At 50.2% G+C, this 21630-nt stretch overlaps 1 protein-coding gene across 1 annotated transcript in view; it reads right to left on the bottom strand.

Annotated features, from left to right (window-relative positions):
• Nucleotides 1–21630, bottom strand: part of RTTN (rotatin) — a 2784523-nt gene that overhangs the window by 1685688 nt on the left and 1077205 nt on the right. The window contains exon 22 of the mRNA XM_069620779.1: nt 5336–5453. Within this exon, the coding sequence (XP_069476880.1) occupies nt 5336–5453 (118 nt within the window). The remainder of the gene's footprint in view (nt 1–5335; nt 5454–21630) is intronic.

Here is a 21630-nt window from a genome sequence, read left to right as displayed (position 1 = left end):
CTGCAGGAGTGACTCAGCTCCTTATTGCGCGTAGGAAGCCATTTAAAGCAGTAGCAGTAGCAACCATAGCGAGATGGGTGAAAGAGGTAATGCAATTAGCAGGAATAGACATATCGAGTTTCGGGGCTCACTCAGCTAGGGGAGCCATGGCTTCAGGAGCTTTTGCAGCCAGAGTTCCACTGCAGGTGATCATGAAAGCCGCAGCCTGGGCCAGTGATTCAGCATTTAGGACATTCTACTTTAAGCCAGTCACTAATATTACAGCGGCAGTGATTCAAAGCTTTGAACAAGCATAATGCTCGCCTCCGGTCTTGTAATAGAATACAGATTGCCCATGCGATAAGCGCAGGAAGTCTTGATTATATTAAAGACACGGAGGCGAGCATTATCCCGCCCATCTGAAGTTCAAATAATGTTCTACTGCATTGTATTTAAACTGTGTAAAAGATTTCCCGGCCCTGATAATGATGCTCTTATCTTTGTTTTAGGGGAAGAGCAGAAAAATAACAGGCACTGATGGAAAGAAAGAGGTCTACATTGCGAAGCGCAGCAGAGTGATTACAATGGTTAAAATTTGGATCTGTTTAGCAGTTACAAGACTAGACAGCGAGACAGGATGAAAAAAGAAGAGGAAAGGACCTAGAGTCAGAGGAGTTTTTAACAGACAAAGGACTACCATTGGTGGACAGAAAGGAGGCTAGGACTACAGAGCCTATAGGATTCTTGGGAAGGATAATTCTTGTCCTCATGCTTTGTTTATGTTTTTTTTAGGTTTGTTTTTAAGCCAGTTGGGCACATGTTCTTAAAAAAAGAAAAAAAAACACAGTTTTGAATTGCTGTTGAGCAGTAATTAAAGAAGTAAAAGCATAATGCTCGCCTCCGGTCTTGTAATAGAAATAATAGACAGAGTGGCTCCTATGCTCCTTGTGGAGTGAGCTCTGGGTGTAAAAGGCAGTGTCTTGTTTGATAGGGAATAGGACAATTGTATACAACTGACTATCCACCTGGAGATGGCATTTTTTGAAATGCGGTCTCCTTCTCTGCCTAGTGCTACGGAGACAAACAGTTGGTCTGTTTTTCTTAGCAGTCTGGTCTTATTTACATAGTAAAGGACCACCCTCCTTACATCAAGTGTGTGAAGTTTTATCTCAGCTGAGCTGGTGGGGTTCTGGAAGAAAGCTGGTAGCTCAATAGACTGGTTTACGTGAAATTTAGAGATGAACTTAGGTGAGAACCTAGGTTATGTAAAACCAGCTTGTCTTTGTGTATGACAATGAAAGGGTCCTGCACTGACAATGCTTGTATTTTACTAACTCTTCTTATGGAAGTAATAGCCAATAAGAAGGCAGTTTTGTAAGTCAGGTGTTTGAGACTGGACTTATGCATCGGCTCGAAAGGGGGTCCCATGAGCTTAGCGAGTACAACATTGAGATCCCATCCTGGCGGCAAGTTTGAAATTGGAGGGTGGAGTCTCTTTACTCCCTTACATGAATGCTTTGATGACAGGTACCTTCACCATGAGACTTTATTGTGGGAAGTGGTATAGGCTGACAAGGCTGCCAGGTGGACTTTTAAACAGTTGAATACTAACACCAAATCTAGCAAGTGGAGCATATAAGTTAGAATGTGGGAAGGAGTACATTCTATGGGGTTAATTTGTTTAGACTGGCACCAAATTACAACTCTCCTCCACTTGTCAAAATAACCATGCCTAGTGTTAGGCTTTCTTGCTTCTTTCAAGATATCCATGCATCTCTGTGGCAGATTAAGATATCCAAACTCTATGACTTCAGGAGCCATGCTGCCAAGTTCATTGAGCGAGGTTGAGGGTGCACTGTTAGTCCCCCATGCTGAGTGAGCAGATTGTACGGGCACAGGAGTATGATGGGATCGCACATTGCCAGTTTGCGCAGATGTGGATACCAGGGTTGTCTTGCCCACATGGGAGCAACTAGGATGAGCGTCACCTGTTCCTTATGGATCATGTTCACGACCTTCCTCATGAGAGGTGTTGGGGGGAAAAGCATAAGCACATTTCCCTGACCAGTTCAATCATAGGGTGTTCCCCCCTTGGAGCCTGGCTGGGGGAAACTGGACGCAAAGTCTGGGCATTGACTGTTTTCGCTTGTAGCAAACAAGTCTATTGTGGGGAAACCCCATTGAGAGAAGAGGTATTATACGACCCCTGCGTGTAGTTGCCATTTGTGTTCCTCTGGTAAGGGATCTCTGCTCAGTGAGTCTGCCAGAGAGTTCAGTTCCCCTGGAACGTACTGTGACGATAGGAATATCTTCCGCTTGAGTGCCCATCTCCAAATTTGTTGCGCAAGCCTGGACAGATTTGGGAAACGTGTGGCCCCCCGTTTGTTGATGTAAAACATTGCCGTTGTGCAGTCTGTCGGGACTTGCACAGATTGGTTCGCTAGGTGAAACTCGAATGCCTGAAGGGCTTTGAATAATGCCAGATGTTCTAGCATGTTGATGTGGTTATGTGCTGCCGCATGAGACCACAGACCCGGAGTTGTGTGGTGAAGGTAATGAGCCCCCCACCCAGCAAGCGAGGCATCTGTGGTCACAATCGCTTGTACTTCCGGATCGTAGAAGGGATTCCCCTGCAACAGATTTTCTCTTGTCCACCAGCAAAGATTTTGTACTAGTGTTGGCGAAACGACCACTAGATCGTCCCACTGACCGCTTGCCTGAGAGCATGGTTTCGCCAACCACTCCTGCATGGGTCGCATGCGCAGGCACGCCCGAGGTACCAGGTAAATGCAAGATGCCATCATGCCTAGCAAAGGCATAGCTTTGCGCACCCTTATCTGGCAGCCGGCCTGATAATGCAATATTTGCAGTAACATGTTTTGGATTCTCTCCTCTGACGGAAAGGGCAACCCCTCTTGTGTGTCTATAACAGCTCCTAGGAACTGTTTGGTTGTGCTTGGCACTAGGCTTGAATTGTTCCCGTTGATGGAGAAGCCCAATTGAAAGAGAAGGATGATAGTTCTTTGAATGTTTTGCCTGCAATTTAGGGGAGACTCCCCTGTAATCAATCAGTCGTCCAGGTAAGGGTACACAGGGATTGCGTCCCTGCGCAGGTGTGCTGCCACCACTCCCAGTACCTTCGTGAATACCCTTGGAGCAGATGCTATTCCGAAGGGCAGCACTTTGAATTGGTAGTGCTGGTTCGCTATCTTGAAACGCAAAAATATTCTGTGCACTGGGAACATTGAAATATGAAAATAGGCATCTTTCATATCCAGTGTTGCCATGTAATCCCCATTTCTTAGTAGAGGGATTACCTCTTGTAGCATAGTCATGCAGAACTTTTGTGGCTTGACATACCTGTTTGCAGGGCATACATCTAATACTGGGCACATTGTTAGAACTTTCTTTGGCACAAGCAAGTAAATTGAATAAATACCCTTGTTTACCTGGTTGACCGGGACGACTTCGATGGCGTCCTTTAGGAGAAGTGTGGCGATTTCCTCGAGGAGGATGCACTGGTGTTCTTTGGAATGGGTCTTTTGTCGAGGGGGGTGGTTCTGGGGTTGTTGGAGGAGCGCTATACAGTATCCGCCTGCAACTGTGGATTCTCGGGGCAAGACCTCTTAGCAGGGGGTTGAGCAGGGATCTTCGACCCAGAGGGTTTTGTAGTGGGGGGTGGTGGGTCAGTGGAGTGGAAGCTTGTGAAATAGTCAGGGTCCTTTTCATAGAAGTTGGCCATGAAAGACATCCTCCTCATGTCCCCGTCTATATCCTCAGCCGGCCATTGGGCAGAACTCGGAATGACCAATGGTTGAGAAGGGAGCCCTAAATCTTCAGGTATGGGAGGAAGTAAGGTAGAAGAAGGAGCCTTCTTCTTCAGGGTGGAAGACAGTGCTACAGGTTCATTGCTTTTGTGAGTGGGCCTAGCATCCTGAGGTTTCTCCCTATGAGGGGTCTTAGAGGATTTTCTCTTGGACTCCCTCTCTTTACCCTTGCCCCCTGAAGCGTGTTTCTTGACTAAGTGAGCCAATCCAGACTGTATGGGGTTTGTACCTGAATCGAGGCAGAATGTCGAATTTCAGGTGCCGGTAGTGGTTTTTCGTGCGACATCCGTGCCGTCCTTTGACGGCCGGGGCCGGTCATGTGGCGATCTTGAACAAGAGTGCTCAGAGGACAGAGATTCAACGGACCTTTCGCTAGACATTTTGCGCTGCCGTCCGCTCGACACGTGTGTTGAATCTCGGCCATGAGTTGTGTGTTTTGTGGAGGATGAAGTGATAGCGTTTCAGCCACAGGGTGTTGTCCCCATAACAAGGCTGCCGGCCTGTCTTCCCGGGTCGGGGGCCTGCGCTTGGGTAACCAGAGTCACCCCGTCGCCTTCGGATACCGCAGCGTTGCTGCCATCGCTGATGGCACCCTCCCCTTGCATGGCCTCGAGCAGCCTGCCGTGGTGGGCCCAGCGTTTATTAAGGCAGTCTTTCTATGTCTTTTTATTGCACTTTAAAGGGGGTCCTTTCCATAATGGAATATATCGGCAGCGAGTGAATATAGTGTATGAATAAGGGTATATACATTCAAGAATGACCACCCCCAACTCTCCCTACTGCTTGGGCTGAAGCCCGTAGCGGCCTTCCAAGGCCGGGACGATCAGTCGCCGGGAGTCTTTCGACGGATGTTCCTTGTCTTCACTGCGTCGGGTGTTCTCGATAGTCAGTGAATATAAAGGATAGTAAGAAGAAACCATCATTAATTGTTCAAAATAAATGGCGATATGCAGAAGAACTCCGCTATAAGCGTCCGTCTAAGATGGCAGAAAAAAACAATCAGAGGGACCTCGACACTTGAAGGACCATGGGTACAGTGGATGTCACACTAGAGATAGTATTACTGGCACGCCCTGTCAGCGTCCCTTTTCGAGTTTCAAAAACAACAACTGTAATACTCTGCAGCTTCCTCTAGATGTCGGCCTATGCACAGCATGTGATCTAAGCAGATTCCACAAGCCTCAGAAATATATATATATATATACACAGACATAGAAAAAAATCGAGCTAATGCTTATGGGAACGCTTTTTCCTTCGAGCCATCAAGAACAAAAACCTTACCCAGTCCCTTGGGCTAAAAGGGGGGTACAAAAGGGGAATAAAGTCATGCTTAGTTGCCACTACTTAAACATAGTTTGCTGAGGACTTCCACATTACCTCCACATAAGAATTATTTAAAACTTCACTAGATCTCCAATCTTTAAAAAGGAAATGTGCTTCATGGTTGGACCAATGGTGACAATGCAGATGCAATATAGCTCTTGTCAACAAAAATGTACTTTATGTGCAATTTTACAAGCTGATCTTACCTCTGAACAATGTTAGAAGAACTGATGCCTGCTGGGCCAAAGACAGACGAACAGCTGGATCGGCATAAGAGAATTTTCTTAAAAGTGTCAGGCATGGTAACATCATACACTCCATCATCTGAAAATATACAAAAAGTAAACTATTAAAAGGGATAGTGATCTTAATGTGATCTCTGTCAATATATGTAAGTTAAGGCTTGGACATTTTTGGATCCAGTAACCTTGTGTTTGAAAACAGTAAATAATTCTTTAAAATTCTGTTTTCAGTCATTTTGTGTATTTTAATAGCATTATTAGTCAGCCGACACGTGTTTCAACCCTTCTGGGTCTTTATCAAGGCTAGTGGTCTATGTGGTCTGCCTGCTGGTGTGGAATTTGGGCAGGGCTCAGTTTCCTGTTTGTGCCTGTTTCTTGGCCCTCTGTTGGGCAAAGTCTAGCCGGATGGCATGGTCCATTCCTAACGGTGTCCTGGAGATCTGGTATGACCAGAACACCAAAGGGAGAAACGTTTCTACTTGCTCATATAGCAGGAAACTGTGGATGATGCACGTGCCTTGGCCAGAACATCTTGACAGTCCGGAGGCAAAGGTATTCTTCTGAATTCTAAGAAAGCAGGAGCCAGACAGTCCGACTGGGGGAGTTTGGGTCGTGGTGTAGCACTGGTCCTTGGTCTCTGGACAGAAGGTTGGCGAGAGGTGGTAGCCTGATGGGCAGTGTCAATGAGAGGCTAAGAAGATCTGAGAAACAGAATGGGCTTGGCCAAACTGGGGCCACCAGGATCAGATGTTGTCTGAACAAGTCGATCACTCGAGTGACAAGAGGGATTAGAGGAAACATACAGGAACATCGCTTTCCAGGGGAAAGTGAAGGTGCTGCCTTTGCTCCCTGCGTGGTGCAATCTGCTGGTGAAAGACCTGCATTTCTTGTTCACCTTGGTAGCAAAGAGGTGGACATCTGGAGTCGCCTGACCCAGCGAATGTGATCGTCCAGATGTTCCCACTCATGCCATGACCACAATTCCCTGCTGAGGGAATCCACTGTGTTGCGTATCCATGGCAGGTGGAACGGAATGACAAAGAAATTGTTGGCCAGAGTCCAAGCCCACAGGGCCTGAGCTTCTGCCGACAGAACGGGGGACCGGGTGCCGCCCCATTTGCGGATGTAAAATTTCATGGTAGTGTTGTTGGTAAACACCCGGACCACTCAGCCCTGAAGTTGCGGGATAAAAGACTTAAGGGCCCAGAACAAAGCACACAATTCCAGGATGTTGATGTGCAACTCCTCTTCCTCCTGGGACCAGAGACCCCTGGGCATGGAGATGGTCTGTGTGGACACCCCATCCCTCCAGAGATGCATCCATTGTGACTGAGACCTGAAGGTCCGGCAGAAGAAAGGATGCTCCTTGGATAGATGGGAGCAGAACATCCACCAGTGAAGAGCATCGCGGAAGGGGCGTGTCAAAAGTATCCTGTCCTCCATGGAGACTTGTGTCCATCACACACTGAGGAACTCCTGCTGAGACCTCTTGCAGTGCTAGATAGAGGGATATAGGATGACATCATCCCCCAGCAAGGGACTTCAAGGTGCAGACCGACGCAGATGTCTTTTGCAAAAGCAGTAGAGCCTTTGCAAGGATGGTCTTCACATTGTCCTCCAATGAGGCAGCAACGCAAGACAGCATGTCTCGCTCAGTTACCAAGAACAGAGCGCGTTTCAAAAATGTCAAGCGAGATCTGGCATACTTGACAGAGAACTCCAGCTATGTTAAGCAATGGAGTGCGGTCTCTGTATAACAAAGAAGCAGATGAAGAGACTCTGCACGAACCAACCAGTGGTCGAGGTACGCGTAGACATGAACCTGAATGACTTACATGGAGAAATGACTTACCGGAAATGTACTTTCTTTGGATTGTTCTCCACAGATTTCTCATCAGACAGCTATTGATTCCAATGTCAGCTGCTCGTACAAATAAATTTAAACGGGGGGTAGTACAACTCGACAGTCGATCCCCCCCTCTTAACTCGACCGTGCTACTCGTCGACTCTGAACGGGACGTCGGCCGCCATACACATATCACGCCACTATGCCCCCATACCTCAGTTCCTCACCTTCTGTCCATACTCCCCTTCCCCGAGCTCAGCAGCCGCAGAGGAAGAATACAAGGATTCGGGCTGAACAAAGCCAAACTATAATTTTTAAACATTTTTTATTGAGGAACAGGATTGTACTGAAAGTCACTGACTGGCAGCGTTACTAAGAAAGGCCTGAAACTGTGCCTAGTAAACAACTATTCATAACCTCGTCCAAATAGGAGAGGACAACCACATATAGACTGCAGACCACTTACATAGCGGGCCGAAATGGGAGGGTGATGAGGAATTTGCGGTTGAAGAATCCATAGAAAGAACATTACCTGTAAGTAAGGAACAAGTTACTTACCTGTAACTGTTGTTCTCCAGCATGGGTCTGGCATGGATTCACATGCTCATGAATATTCCCCGTCGTCAGGCTGGGAATCCTCGGTAAAGAAAAATCAGTATCAGTTTCGTTTCTGATCTGTCTTTCGTAGTAGTAACCAATCACTGATCTCTGCGTCATACTGACCACAGCCAATGACTGCCCTCTACTTAAGCCCCGCCTCTGGCAGCCATCTTCAGATTTGGTAGCACGTGAAGTGGCAGTATGACTAAGTGAAGAGCCGCAGAGGGGTAGGTGGGAGGGTTCGCATGTGAATCCATGCCAGACCCATGCTGGAGAACAACAGTTACAGGTAAGTAACTTGTTCCTTCTCCAGCATGGGGTCTGGCATGGATTCACATGCTCATGAATATAAGAATAAATAGCAGTACACACATGCACAACCACGGGGGGTGGCAAAAGCCTCAACATTAAGCAATACAAAAAACTCAACATTAAGCATCTCTTACCTCCTCACCAGGCTCACCTTAAGCGAACAGGTTGCGCAGCACTGCTCGGCCGACCCTGGACTCCTCCCTGGAATCCCGATCGACGCAGTAGAATCTCGTGAAGGTGTGCGTCGACCTCCACGTAGCCGCCCTGCAGATGTCCAGCAGGGGCACACCAGAGAAGAACGCCGTAGTAGCAGCGATCGCTCTGGTCGAATGGGCTCTCGGACGGCCTGGCAGCGGTCGGTTAGCCAACCGGTGGCAGTGCATGATGCAGCCGGAGAGCCATCTGGAAATAGAAGACTTCGAGAGAGCCTTCCCTTGATTCACAGGTCCAAAGTTCACAAACAGCTGTGATGTCCTCCGGATACTCTTTGTGCGGTCCACGTAGAACTTCAGCGCTCTAGCCACATCCAGCGAGTGCAAAGTTCTCTCGGCCGGCGACGACGGAGACGGGAAGAAAACAGGTAACACCAGGGGGTCGTTAAGATGGAAGTCCGACGGCACCTTGGGCATAAAGGAGGGGTGCGTCCTAAGCACGACCCTCGAGGCATGGAAAGTCAAGTACGGTGCTTTGCAGGATAGGGCCTGGATCTCTCCCACTCGTCGTGCGGAGGTAATGGCCACCAGGAATGCAGTCTTCCACGGCACAAACTTCATTGGTGCGGAGTGCATCGGCTCGAATGGGGGCCCCATGAGCCTGGTCAGCACCACGTTAAGTTCCCACGCCGGGGCCTTCACCGGTGGGAACAACCGGAACAGTCCTTTCATAAACTCTTTTACCCGTCGATGGGACCACAGGGACGTCCGTCCTGTGGTTCTGGTATATCTGGAGATCGCCGCCAGATGAATCTTAATGGAGGCATGGGCTAGCTCAGTCTTTGCCAGCGATAGCAGGTGCAGCAGCACTTGAGGGCCCGTAATCCGTAGGGGGTTGATCTTCTGTGCTCGGCACCAGATAGAGAACCTCTTCCACTTATGACCGTAGCATTTAAGAGTCGAGGACGCCCTGGCCTTTGCAAGAACCTCTTTGCAATCGGCCGGTATATCGTAGCCTCCAAACTCTAGCGCTGCAGGAGCCAAGCCTGCAGGTTCAGAGACGCCGGGTCGTGGTGGAAGATGGCGCCTCCTTCTCTGGAGAGAAGGTCCGCGTCTGCCGACAGCTTGATGGGAGGGGACGTTGACAAGTCCAGAAGGTCCGGGAACCAGATCTGCCTCGGCCACGCCGGTGCGACGAGGATCATCCTGCACCGGGACCTCTTGAGCTGGTTGATGAGTCGAAGCAGCAACGGCAACGGAGGGAACGCATACAGGTATAGGCCGTCCCAGGGGAACGAGAACGCATCGCCCATGCTTCTCGGCTGGGGAAACCTGCTGGCGAACCTCTTGCACTTTGAGTTCGTTATTGTTGCGAACAGGTCGATTTGGGGTTTGCCCCATCGTTGGAAGAGTTAATCCACCTGATCCTGGTGCAGTTCCCACTCGTGACACGCGCGCAGCTCCCTGCTGAGCGAGTCGGCGATGGTGTTTCTTTCTCCTGCCAGGTGGAAGGGAATCAGGAACATCCCCTGGGCGACCGCCCAGTGCCACAGATCCTGTGCCTCCTTGGATAGGGCTGGGGATCTGGTGCCTCCCTGCTTCCGTATGTAAAACATTGTCGTGGTGTTGTCCGTGAAGATACGCACCACCTTGCCCTTGAGGGACGGGAGGAACAATTTGAGAGCCCAGAACACGGCTCGGAGTTCCAGGACGTTGATGTGCAGGAGCCTCTCCTCCGGGAGCCAGAAGCCTCTTGCGTGGAGACCTCCGGTGTGGGCGCCCCAACCTTCCAGGGAGGCGTCCGTCGTCCCCGTCTCCTGGTACGCCAGCGTCTGAAAGCTCTTGGCCGCCGTGAGGTGCGCTCGAACGCCCCACCACTGAATTGCCCGCCGGAACACCTCCTTGAGGGGGACCCTGTCTTCGAAGGTGCCCGTCGCCTGCATCCAACAGGCGTCGAGAAATTCTTGAAGAGGTCGCATCCGTAGTCTGCAGAGGCGCACCAGGTAGATGCAAGAGGACATCATCCCCAGGAGGGACTTGATGGACCTCACCCTGGCCACGTCCGTGGCTAGCAGGCGCTGCACTTTGCCTAGAATGGTCTTCGTCCGTTCTTCGGACAGTGCCGCCAGGCGCCTCACTGTATCGAGCTTCGCTCCCAGAAACAGGGCCACCTGCAACAGCACCAGGTGGGACTTTGGGTAGTTATGGCGAATCCCAGGTCTGTGAGTAGCTGGACGGTCCTCGCAGTGTGTTCGACGGCGAGTTCCCTCGTCCTTGAGCGGATGAGCCAGTCGTCCAGGTAGGGGTAGACGTGAATCCCCTGCAGGCGCAGCCACAGGTTCTAGGCACTTGGTAAAGACCCTGGGGGCCGACTTCAATCCGAACGACAGTGCTCTGAATTGGTAGTGGCGTCCCTGGACGACGAACCTGAGGAACTTTCGGTGACTTTTGAGGATGGGAACGTGGAAGTATGCATCCTCCAGGTCCAACGACGATAGAAAGTCGCCTTCCTCCAGCTGTCCCAGTACGTGCTGGAGGGTGACCATCCTGAACTTTTGTGACCTGATGTATTTGTTCAAACGACGAAGGTCCAAGATGGGGCGCCCGCCGCCCGTCTTCTTCCTGACGAGGAAGTACCTTGAGTACACCCCGGAGCCCCGGAGCCTCTTCGGGACATGCTCGATGGCACCTTTCCTGAGCATCGCCCGTACTTCCAACAGCAGTTGCGGGACATGATTTTCCTTCCTGGCCACAGGTGGAACGTGAGGGCACTTCTTCAGGAATTTGATAGAGTGTCCTCTTGCCAGGGTATCCAGCACCCAACGGTCGGTGAAGTTGGACTTCCACACGCCGACGAAATTCGTCAGCCGGCCTCCCACCGGGGTGCTTCGGTGGGGGCCCGAGACCACGGCCGGTTCAGTCCTGCTTGGAGGTAGTGGTCTTGCCGCCCTGGCCACCTTGCCGATGGCGGCGAGGCGCTCCCTGCTTGCTGCGACCCCTGTAGGCCTCCTGAGACGAGGAGCTTGCCGCCTGGCGGTAGGACGACGAGCCACCGCTGGATCCCTTGGAGGCACCCTGTCTGCCTCCGGAGCTCCGAACGGGCAGTCATTGCTGAAGGGCTCCTAGGGCGCGGACCGTCTCCGTGTCCGTCTTTATGGCTTGGAGGGATTCGTCCACCGCTTTCCCGAACAAGTTGCTGCCGTCGAACGGCATGTCCAACACCGTGGTCTGGACGTCCTGACGGAAGTCGGTCGCCCGGAGCCAGCCCCTTCGTCGTAGGCAAACACTGTTGCCCAGCTGGCGGAACCCGGTATCGGCAATCTCGGTTGCCACCGTTATGGCGTGGTCCGACGCCACCTCGCCTTCTTGAAGTATTTCCAGGGCCTCGGACCTCTTGTCGTCCGGTAGGAAGTCCAATATGCGGGCCAGCTTAAACCAGAGCTCCCTGTCCTAACGGGCCACGATCGCCAGGGCGTTGGCCGCTTTGATCGTCGTCGTCGCTGACGAAATGACCTGCCGCCCCATGGCGTCCAACTTCTTTCCCTCGCCGTCCGGCGGGGAATTCGACGTCGAGGCTCCTGACCCCGCCGCTTTCTTCTTCGCCGCCGCCGAGATGACCGAGTCTGGCATTGGCTGGGCCCTGAGGCACAGGGGAGCGGTTTCGGGGACCCGGTACTTCTTCTCATACCGGTCCCGTTTGGCTGGTGCCGTGGAGGGGTTCTTGAGAACCGACAGGCCTTCCTCCCAGATATCGATTAGAGGCACCGCAATGACAGTCTTCCTCTTGGCCTCCCGGCGCTGATAGAGGAAACCTTCCTTTTTCTGCTCCTCCGGGCAGAGCTGGAACAATTCGGACGCCCTGGCGATCATGGCGTGGAATGAGCCAATCTCGTCGGGCGGCGAGGCCCGTGCGACGGGAGACCCGTTCCGTCGTCGTCAGAACCCGTCGTCGAGCCCATCGCACCGTCATCTCCCGACTCGTGGGAGGATGAGGAGGGAACTCTAGGCCTTACGGGGGCGAGTGGAGGAGAGGGTTGGGTCCTCCGTCGTTTGTTCTGAGGACTTCCTGACGGGCCAGGTTGGGGGTCCTCCGGCCTGGGCCGTGGGAATCTCGTCCTTATCTCAGAGCATAAGGACTGGATCGCAGACAAAATGGCCGCCGAGCCATCCTGAGGCCTAGGTTCCGGCTGCGCCGGAAGGGAAGGCTGCTCTTCCTCGCCATCGTCGTCTTCCTCGGTTATCTCCTGAGGATCTTCCTTATGGGATCGAACCTTCTCGAATTGGACTTCGAGGTTCCTCACGGCCTCGGTCAGTTCCTCCTCCGAGGCTGACTCCGAGCTCGAGGAGGCTACCGTGCCCCCCCTCGCTTCTTCCATCATGGAGGCCATGACGATGGGCTGAAAAGAGGATTCCCTCCTTGGCGGCAGGGAAACTCTAGTCCCGGAGGCAGTCTCCGCTGGCGGGGTCTCTGCCGGCTTGGCCAGAGTCGCCGCGATCGCCTCGATAGAGGCCTTTGCCTGCTGGGTAGGGGCCTTCACCACCTTAGGTGCGTCCCGGGCCTTCTCCTTAGGGGGAGGGGCGACGCCTCGCTCCCCCTCTTCCGAGATCGGACAGGGCTTCTCCCGAAGCTTACCCTGGGTCTCGGACTTCCTCTTCCCCGAACCGGAGCGCTGGCTCGTGGTTGACGGTGCCGGGGAAGGCGCGCCCTGCCTGGCGACCGAATAGCCCGACCTTTCGGCGCTCCCGGAGCCAGCGGACTCGCAGTGCTTGGCCTGGTGTTGGGCCCCCGTCGCCGGAGCGCCCGCACAGGATTTAGAAGCCCGCTCGGACCCTTTCTTCTTCTCACCCGTTGAGCCCTTCTCCAACCAGCTGGCGAGACGGGATCGACGGTCCCTCATGGTCCGCTCCGACAAGTTCTTGCAGAACTGGCAGTCCTTCTCTACATGAATCTTGTCCCCATGAAGCCAATAGAGGCATCGCGAATGTTCGTCTTCCTTAAACACATTCTGCAGCCCGCATCCAGGGTAGCTGCGAAACAGCTTGGGTCCGGGTGACGAACTCGCGTCCTGGGCCATCTCGAAGTAGGCTGCGAATCTTCTGGAATCCTCCCAGAAGTTGATTCGACTAAATCTTCACCCTTGAGGGGCGTAGGAAAATCCCGTAACGGGTAGCCGTTAACGGGAGTAGAAAAGGTGGAGCTTGAGGCTCGATTAACCGAAAAAATGTGAAAATTCACCTGAAAAAGCGTGAAACACGCAGTAAAAGCTCGAGAGCTAAGCACGAGGACTCCCAACACTTGAACGTGCGGTAAAAATCTGAAGATGGCTGCCAGAGGTGGGGCTTAAGTAGAGGGCAGTCATTGGCTGTGGTCAGTATGACGCAGAGATCAGTGATTGGTTACTACTACGAAAGACAGATCAGAAACAAAACTGATACTGATTTTTCTTTACCGAGGATTCCCAGCCTGACGATGGGGAATATTCATGAGCATGTGAATCCATGCCAGACCCCATGCTGGAGAATTTCTCCTTCAATGGATTCCATTCTTCTGCAGATTCCTCATCAGATAGACTCCCAAAGCAGTACAGAGTGTGAATGCGGGATCAAAGCCCTTGGACAAGGAAGCTCTGCAAAACAGCCCTACCGAAACAGGCATCTGAACCTCATGCCACACCCAGGCAGTAATACTTGGTGAACGTCTAGAGCGACAACCACGTTGCTGCTCGGCATATGTCCTTTACTGCAATACCTGTAAATCAGACGATGCTGCCATACCCCTGGTGGCAGATCTTTCACAGCTCTCTGGTAACACACTGCAATGAAGAGAGTTATCCACTAAGAGATTATCTGTTTTGACACAGCCAATCCCTTTCTGGACAGAGAGAAAGCCACAAGGAGTTGGTCATCGCGACTACAGTCTGATGTCCTTACCACAAAAAAGCTGAGATATGACTCAGGTTTCAACCTGTGCAGCCTCCCTTCAACTTTAGAAGGATGTGGAGGAAGGTAAAACACTGGCAAATCAATGCTCTGGGCCATGTCGAATTCAGAGACCACTTAGGCAGGAATTCAGGCTGCACCTTGAGTGAAGTTTTCTCCTTAAAGAACCAGAGCAAAGGTGGCTTAAAGGATGACGCCTGCAGCTCACTTACACATATTGCTGGCGTGATTGCCACCAGGAAGGCTGTTTTCAAGGTAAGTAGCCTGACAGGACATGAATGCATGGGCTCCAACGGAGCCGCCATCAACAATGTGAGAATCAAGTTTAGGTCCGAGTACGGAACCACCAATGGGGTAGGCAGGACCCTATTTACAAGGCCATTCAGTAATTAGGTCATAACCGGGATTGTGTAGGAGGATCCTTGATTCAGAGACCTCTTAAAAACAGACATAGTGGTGGGACAAGCGATAGGATCTATCCTGCATTCCGTGCACCATGCCTCAAATCTTCTCGATCTGTACACGTACAGAGATCTGCTAGATGGTCTCTGTGCAGCCAGTAGCACCTCAAGTACCTCTTCTGAGAGGTCCTAGACATATCTCACACTCTCAAGTGCCACACATTTAGTTTGATGGATTCTGGGTTAGGGTGAAGTACCGTACCTTCCCACTGGGGCGATCAAGATCATGGTGGCTCGAAATCAACTCAACTTCCTGAGAACCCACAGGATGACAGGTATCAGAGGGCAGGCATAGTGAAGGTCAAAGACCCACTCCACTAGGAATGTGTCCACCTGTGCGCTGTTTGCTGGGAATTCCCTCAAGCAAAACTGTCTGCACTTCCTCTAGGACCTTGTGGCAAACAGGTCTACCATTGGGGTACCCCACTAATCAAAGATCTCCTTGAGAACTTCCTAGCACACTTCACACTTGTGTGTGACCATGCTCCGACCGCTCAGAGCGCACACCAACCTGTTCACCGTTCCTGCTAGATGAACAGCTGAAGCAGAGATCTGGTTATCCAGCAACAAGAACCATAGTTGTAGTTGCCTCGCTGCAAAAGGGTAGAGACCGAAAAACACTGCTGTGTGTTGAGGTAGTAAATGGCCACTGTATTGTCCGTCATAACAAGGATGTGCTTCCTTTTGAGAGAGGGGTGATGAATCCTACAGACTCCTCACTAATTCCCTGCCTAAATTCTCCTCTCAGGTGGTCAGGGAAAGGCAGACGCTTTCTGATCTGACCTTGGGAGTTGTGTTCTGCGGGAGGATCACCTGGGAGGAGAAAGGCCCAGGGGAATGAGAGGATTCCGTAGGATGAGATACAGTATTTTTCTTCCTTTAGGCAGTATGGCTCCGGAATGCCAAAGTATTTAATGGATTGATGTGATAACCATCGTGCTGTTCGACAAGGTGTACATATAAATATGGGTGAAAACAACCACAAACCCCTACATCATGGCAGAAATCAAAACCCTTCTAGAATTCGGGAGACCTGTAAAGCTAAGACCTCCCGAACACCCAAAGGTGTAGTGAAAGGAAATTTGTGAATAACAGCAACTTAAAAAAATTACCTTCCCCCTTTACAATCCAGGCTAATGGCTGATCCTTCTTATTTTTCTTTAAAGAATGTTATAAGGAACAAACTCTGATTTAAAATTAAACAAATTCAAAACCCTGAAAAGTCCATTAGGGACTTCCAAGTCCCATAATTCCCCAAATACTGGGACGAAACAGAGGGCTGAAAAGGTACAATGTTGCAAGAGTAGTCGGCTCATTAGGCAGATGACCCACACCTGAGGGAGACAGAGCGGCTTTAAAAGCCCCATCAGGTGCATGCCAAAGGAGAAGATGTGGAGTTGTTGTTGAAGAAGCAGAAGCAGCGTGGTTCATGCTGGCAGCCCAAGCAGAAGCTGGAGAAGAGAGAAGACGTCGGGACCACTGTCTGGCAAATACCAGCTACCGGTCCTGAGAGGGTCTGTGTATGCAGAAATCTGAAGCGGCAAGATCAGGCAGCGAGAAGTGTAGCAGAGGAAAGCTTTGTCTCTCGTGACTTGATCTACAGGGGCTGATCAGCTGGAAGCATGAAGGAGGCAGTCTCAGGTGGCTGGCGTGTACCCAAGGGCCTCAACACGGTCTCCAGTGGCTGGTGTGCAACAGATGGCCGCAGAAGAAAGAGGCGCTCCAATTGTAGGTGGTGTGGGCAAAGACGGACTAAAAGAAGTAGTTTGCTGCATCGCGAAGAACCACAGCAAAAGAAGTCCTGCAAGCAGTGAGGGGAATGGTGGCGCACGTCTTACCTGGTGAGTTCACAAGCTGGTAGTGACCCCGGAGTCATCCGTTCCCGCTCGCGTGTCAGAAGCAGGCGTTCAGCGTGTGGGAAACGCTTGCGTAGAAGTAAAAGTAATTCAGAGAACAATTTTGAATACCGAACGATTGCAAAGCTGCAGAATCAGCACTCACTTATGAGTGGAAGTGATTCCCAAAGTTATTTTGCATACCGAACGATTACAAAGCAGCAGAAGCAGCACTCACGTATGAGTGAAGAGTGAAAATGATTCCCAAGTTAATTTTGCATACTGTACTAGGAAAAAGCAGCAAAAACCTATTGCAACAAAGCCAAATGACTAACCTTAAAAGTGTGAGTTTGTGGAAAGCCCAGCAACCCGAGGGGGTGACTTTGTTGAGAGTTGATGCTTGCAAGCATTGCGCAAGCCAAGAAAGACTAAGACGAAGACAATTAGAATATTTTACCAACAGCAGAAGGGGGCTAATGCAAGGACTATAAACTCTGAAACTTGTACATAGTTTGTAGAACATATGCTAAAAGCTGGGATAAACGAACACTGCCAAAACCAAGGGAGAAGCAAGAAGCGACCCTATCCCGGTCAGTCTTTGGTTACTGGTGCAGCGGGGAAATAAGAATGGCAAAAAGGTGCCCTTCTGGGAAAAGATATCCTGAGGGAGAGGAGCATCATTTGCAAAGGTGTATGAAAGAGCATCACTGTGAATCTTGTTTTCCCTGAGTAGTTGTTGAAAGCTTTGAAGCTGTAATTTGCTGAATACTGTGAAGCTGTTGTGAACCTCTTAGCAGTTGACCTTAACCACAAAAGCACTTATTGTTTTGAAATGCAGTTCGGGCAGGGGAGTATACCCAAATGGCAAATCTGTGTACAAGTGGGTCTGTCATGGGAGTAAACCAGGTGTGAACTGAGGTTGGGGGCCTGGCATGGGAGTAGACCAGTTGGAAGTTGAAGTGCTACATGTTGGTCCTTAGAGATATTTATGTTGTTTGTGGCGCTAAAGGAAGAGCAGTTTGAAGCGGTTACAAAGAAGCTAAATTTCTCCTGACCAAGACAATTATTGTCGCTATTGATGAACTGAACCTATTCAAGGAAGAGGAAGAACATTATATTTCTGTGTTTGAACTTTTTGTTGACCAAACAGAAGTATTGGAACTTTGTTGCAAACTAGAATGTCCTTATTTTCTTTTCATGAACTATGAAGCCCAATCACGTTTAAACCTGGAGAAGGGGGATTGCCCAGGTTATGAAGAGAGACTGTGGTTATATTGTGAACTCAATCATTATTGTTTTGAACTGCCATGCATTTCCTTGTTTATTTGTTATATGCATCAGTGTGAGGGACAGATATCCTTTGTTAGCGTGTCTCCTTTAGCTTATTTTAGGCAGGGAATACTCGTCAGGGTAGGGATAGTGAGGCATTGCTCCAACCTTTGAATCTAATAAAAAGGCATTTGTTGAGAAAACTGCACAAACTGGTCCGCCTCACATTTCTGACCGCTGACAGGGCACAAAGGCCATCAGGGCTAACCTGTTCACCCTCAACTCCAACCTGTTGATATACCACCGCCTCGCCATTGGTGACCAAAGGCTGCTCACATGTAGATCCACGCAGTGAGCACACCAACCCTTCAGTGACGCATCTGTGACCACTTGGGCCTGAGCCACAGAGGCCAAAAAAGGTTACCCTGCCTGCATGTTTTCTCTGCTGACTTACCAAGACAAATCGCTGGCCACTGAGCGACACTTTCAGGATGTACTTCATGGAATCGAAGTACTGGGACCACTGATCCCTCAGTAGCCATTGTAGGGAACGCATGCTCAGTCTGGCGTCTGACACCAGAAAAATGTAGAAAGCCATGAGACCCAAGAGGCGGAGGAAGGATGCCAATGGTAGGCTGTCATGGTTCTGGAAGAGTGTGACCATTTGCCTGACACTGGTGACTCTTTCTTCAGGGGGAAAGGCCTTCCCCACGTGTGTGTCCATAACTGCTCTGATGAACTGGAGCTTCTGCATTGGTGTGACGGGAGACTTCTGGAAGTCTAGGGAGAAACCCAACCTATGGAACAGTGAACAGGTTTCCTCGAGCTGAGTCGATACTTGCTATGGCGACCTCCCTCAGATCTGCCTGTCGTCCAGGTATGGGAATATGTGGCACCGGATCTCCTGATGGGTGCCAACAGTACTGCCATCAGTTTGGTGAATACCCTGGATGTGGAAGTTAATCCAAAGGGGAGCACTTAGAATTGGTAATGCGTGTCCCCTATGGTGAATGTTAAACCCCTGTGCGCCCGATGCATCAGCAAATAAGAATAATCGTACTGAAGATCCACCGACACCAACCAGTCCTTAAACTGCAGAGATTTGGAGAATGTCTTTCAACGTCACCATTTTGAACTTGTCCTTCCTCAGGAACTCGTTAAAGACCTGTTAGGCAGAATCCTGTGCAGTGCCCTTAGGGACCACTACACACAATTAAGACTAAAGGTGGCAATACAAGTTTTACCTTTGGTACAAGCCTGTACTACTATGTTAAAGTGGTAGCAGTAGCGGAGCAGCCAGGCTTATCTCATGAGTATATGAGCAGTAACAGAGATTACACAAAGGGACCACAATTACTGTGACTCAAGCAAACACTGACTCAAGGTTGCAGGTAAAAAAATATAAGTACATTTATTTTTTAACCATTTGTTATAAACACGACACTTCTATTAATTCAAAAACCACACGTAAAATACAATACAACCAACCAATTCACTTTGTACAGTATAGCTCAAGGTAAGTACCCTGTGTTTTAACGGACCGGTGTTGTGAAACAAAAGACGTTACCGGGAATACACTTGCGATCACTTTTTGACAGTTCGGTCTTATTAAATAAACGCGTATCCGCGGCAAGAAGTGTTACCAGGGCAAAACACACTTAGCACCTGAGATACCCAGAAAGAGTTGGGGGCAAAAATCATAAGCAATACTTTTGTCAAGGCAGACAGAATCAGAGAACACTCAGACAGAAATTCAAGAGTAAATAGGCCGGGCCAGTGTCAAGTGGAACCGGGTTCCTGTTGTCGAGGATCACAAAGTCGGACAGTTCACGATTTAACACAGCCAAGAGTACTAAGATATTGTCAGACGAGGAAGCAAAAGTTATAAGAAGGAGGGAAGACAAGGGCAAGCCTTGGAGATGAAGAAAAGGGATTTATCCTGATTCCTCAAGCAGAACACAGTACCTTATTCATGAGAAGGCTGATGCCATGGCAGTTGTTCCTGGTAGTTTCCTGCAGACCGTCGGTTCCTGGAGCTTCGGGACGAAGCAGGACGTCTGGAGGGGTCTGCACCACACAGAGATGAGGCCGGCAGCAGCGACGGTGAATAAAAATAAAAGGTGCACTCCTTAAAAACAGGAGAGGCTTTTCAGATGGCTTTCCGGACCACTACAGCTGTGTGCAGCGATTTCGACCAAGAAGAGGATCCTCTGGCTGTAGAGGATGAGCTGGTTATCCCCACCAAGCTCAAGGGAAGAAGACTCCGGACTGGATCTTCTCTGGTCGTCGAAGGGTAGATAGGTCAGGACTGCAGCAGGGCTTCACCGGGACAGGATAGTTGCAGCAGCTGACTTCTTCTCCGCTTCCTTGTAGTTCCAGTGGCGACTGACTTCTAGCCCAAGAGACCTGCCTTTTATGCGAAAATCCCCTATTCACACAGCCCGGCTGTCAATCACGCAGCAGGGGGGGTTGTCCAGCCCGAACAACCACCTCAGCCAACCATGGCAAAGTGCCACTTGGGTTTCCTAGGATACCCTGTGCAGGGGGTGACTACACCCCTCCCTCACATTCAGCCCACCTAGACACCCAGGTGCCTAGAGGAGGGCTTCTTGGCAGAAGCCTGCCAAAAGACAGTGCACAAAGAAGGCAAACCTGGTTTGCCGCGCAAAGTAAAACACAAGGGCCCTCATTTCAACACCGGCGCTAAACCATGGCGCTATTAGCACCATGGTTGGTGCCAGTGTTGTAACGGGTCCGCCATGGTTCAATGGGGAATTACCACCCCATTCCAAGGTGGGGCGGTAATTCCCCATTGAACCATGGCCCTTCCCCATTACCATTTTCGCCTGTTACACTTCAGGCTTCCCCGCAGGCATCCTTGCAGAATATAACTTCTTTACAGGTTCCTCTATGGTCCAGGTACAAGCTACCATGGCGTCTGTACAAATGTCGACGCATTCCAGGTCACCTGACACGTCTTGTACGTGGAAGATGTACAGCAAGCCACACCCCTCTTACGACTATAAAACCACCGTCTTCCAAGGGGCTCGTTGCTGCTAATTAGCATTACCAGCTACACACGGTTTCGTCCGTTTCCTCTTCGTGTCTCCCTACACGAATCCTTACCTGAATTCCTGGTTTTGACCTTTTGCCTGACTTTTGGATTGCCTCGTCTCCTCCTTTATTCCTGTCGTGCTCGTCTGGTTGTTGGACTCGGAACGCTACTGGATACGGCTCTCTTCTGTGTCTTACGGTTCTTTCCTGGTTGCTGCTCTGCACATCAATTTGCTGTCTACTATCCGGATCATCTCAACAGCTACTCAACTATACTCGTGTACTCAGGTAAATACCTATTGTCCTCCATTTCGCTATTTGTTTGCTCCACGACTAGTTTGGATATTGTCTTCTGTTGGATTCTGGGACATTGAGTGACTTTCCTGTGAGATTGCTCTTAAGTGCATATGAACGCCCTCCCGAACTGCACCAACCCGGCACTAGTGCGTCCCTCGTGCCGTTCGGGGTTACTTACCTGTACTAACTTCCCTGTTTGTTATTTTCTCCAGTCGTCTTCAGAATCCTGGACTCCTCTTACTCCATTTATCTTTACTCAGGTCAGTTGTTATCAATTATATAGCTATAGTGGGAACCAATACTGATTTAGTTCTATTCCACTCATTTGTGTTATTCTTTGTAGATCATCCCGGGGAAACTCAACTCCACTCCAATATCTATCTAGGTAGTTGTCTGATCATTTCAACTGTTCTAATCACTTGTATAATATCAACACTGTCTAATATCTTTGTATTATTTTGCAGCATTGGTATTGGCGGTGTGTGTTCTCCCC

This window comes from Ambystoma mexicanum, chromosome 5q (assembly GCF_040938575.1).
Source record: "Ambystoma mexicanum isolate Mex_15411 chromosome 5q, UKY_AmexF1_1, whole genome shotgun sequence".
Classification (NCBI taxonomy): Eukaryota; Metazoa; Chordata; class Amphibia; order Caudata; family Ambystomatidae; genus Ambystoma; species Ambystoma mexicanum.
Note: the sequence above shows the minus strand (reverse complement) of the source record. Positions and strands in the feature narration are given on the sequence as shown.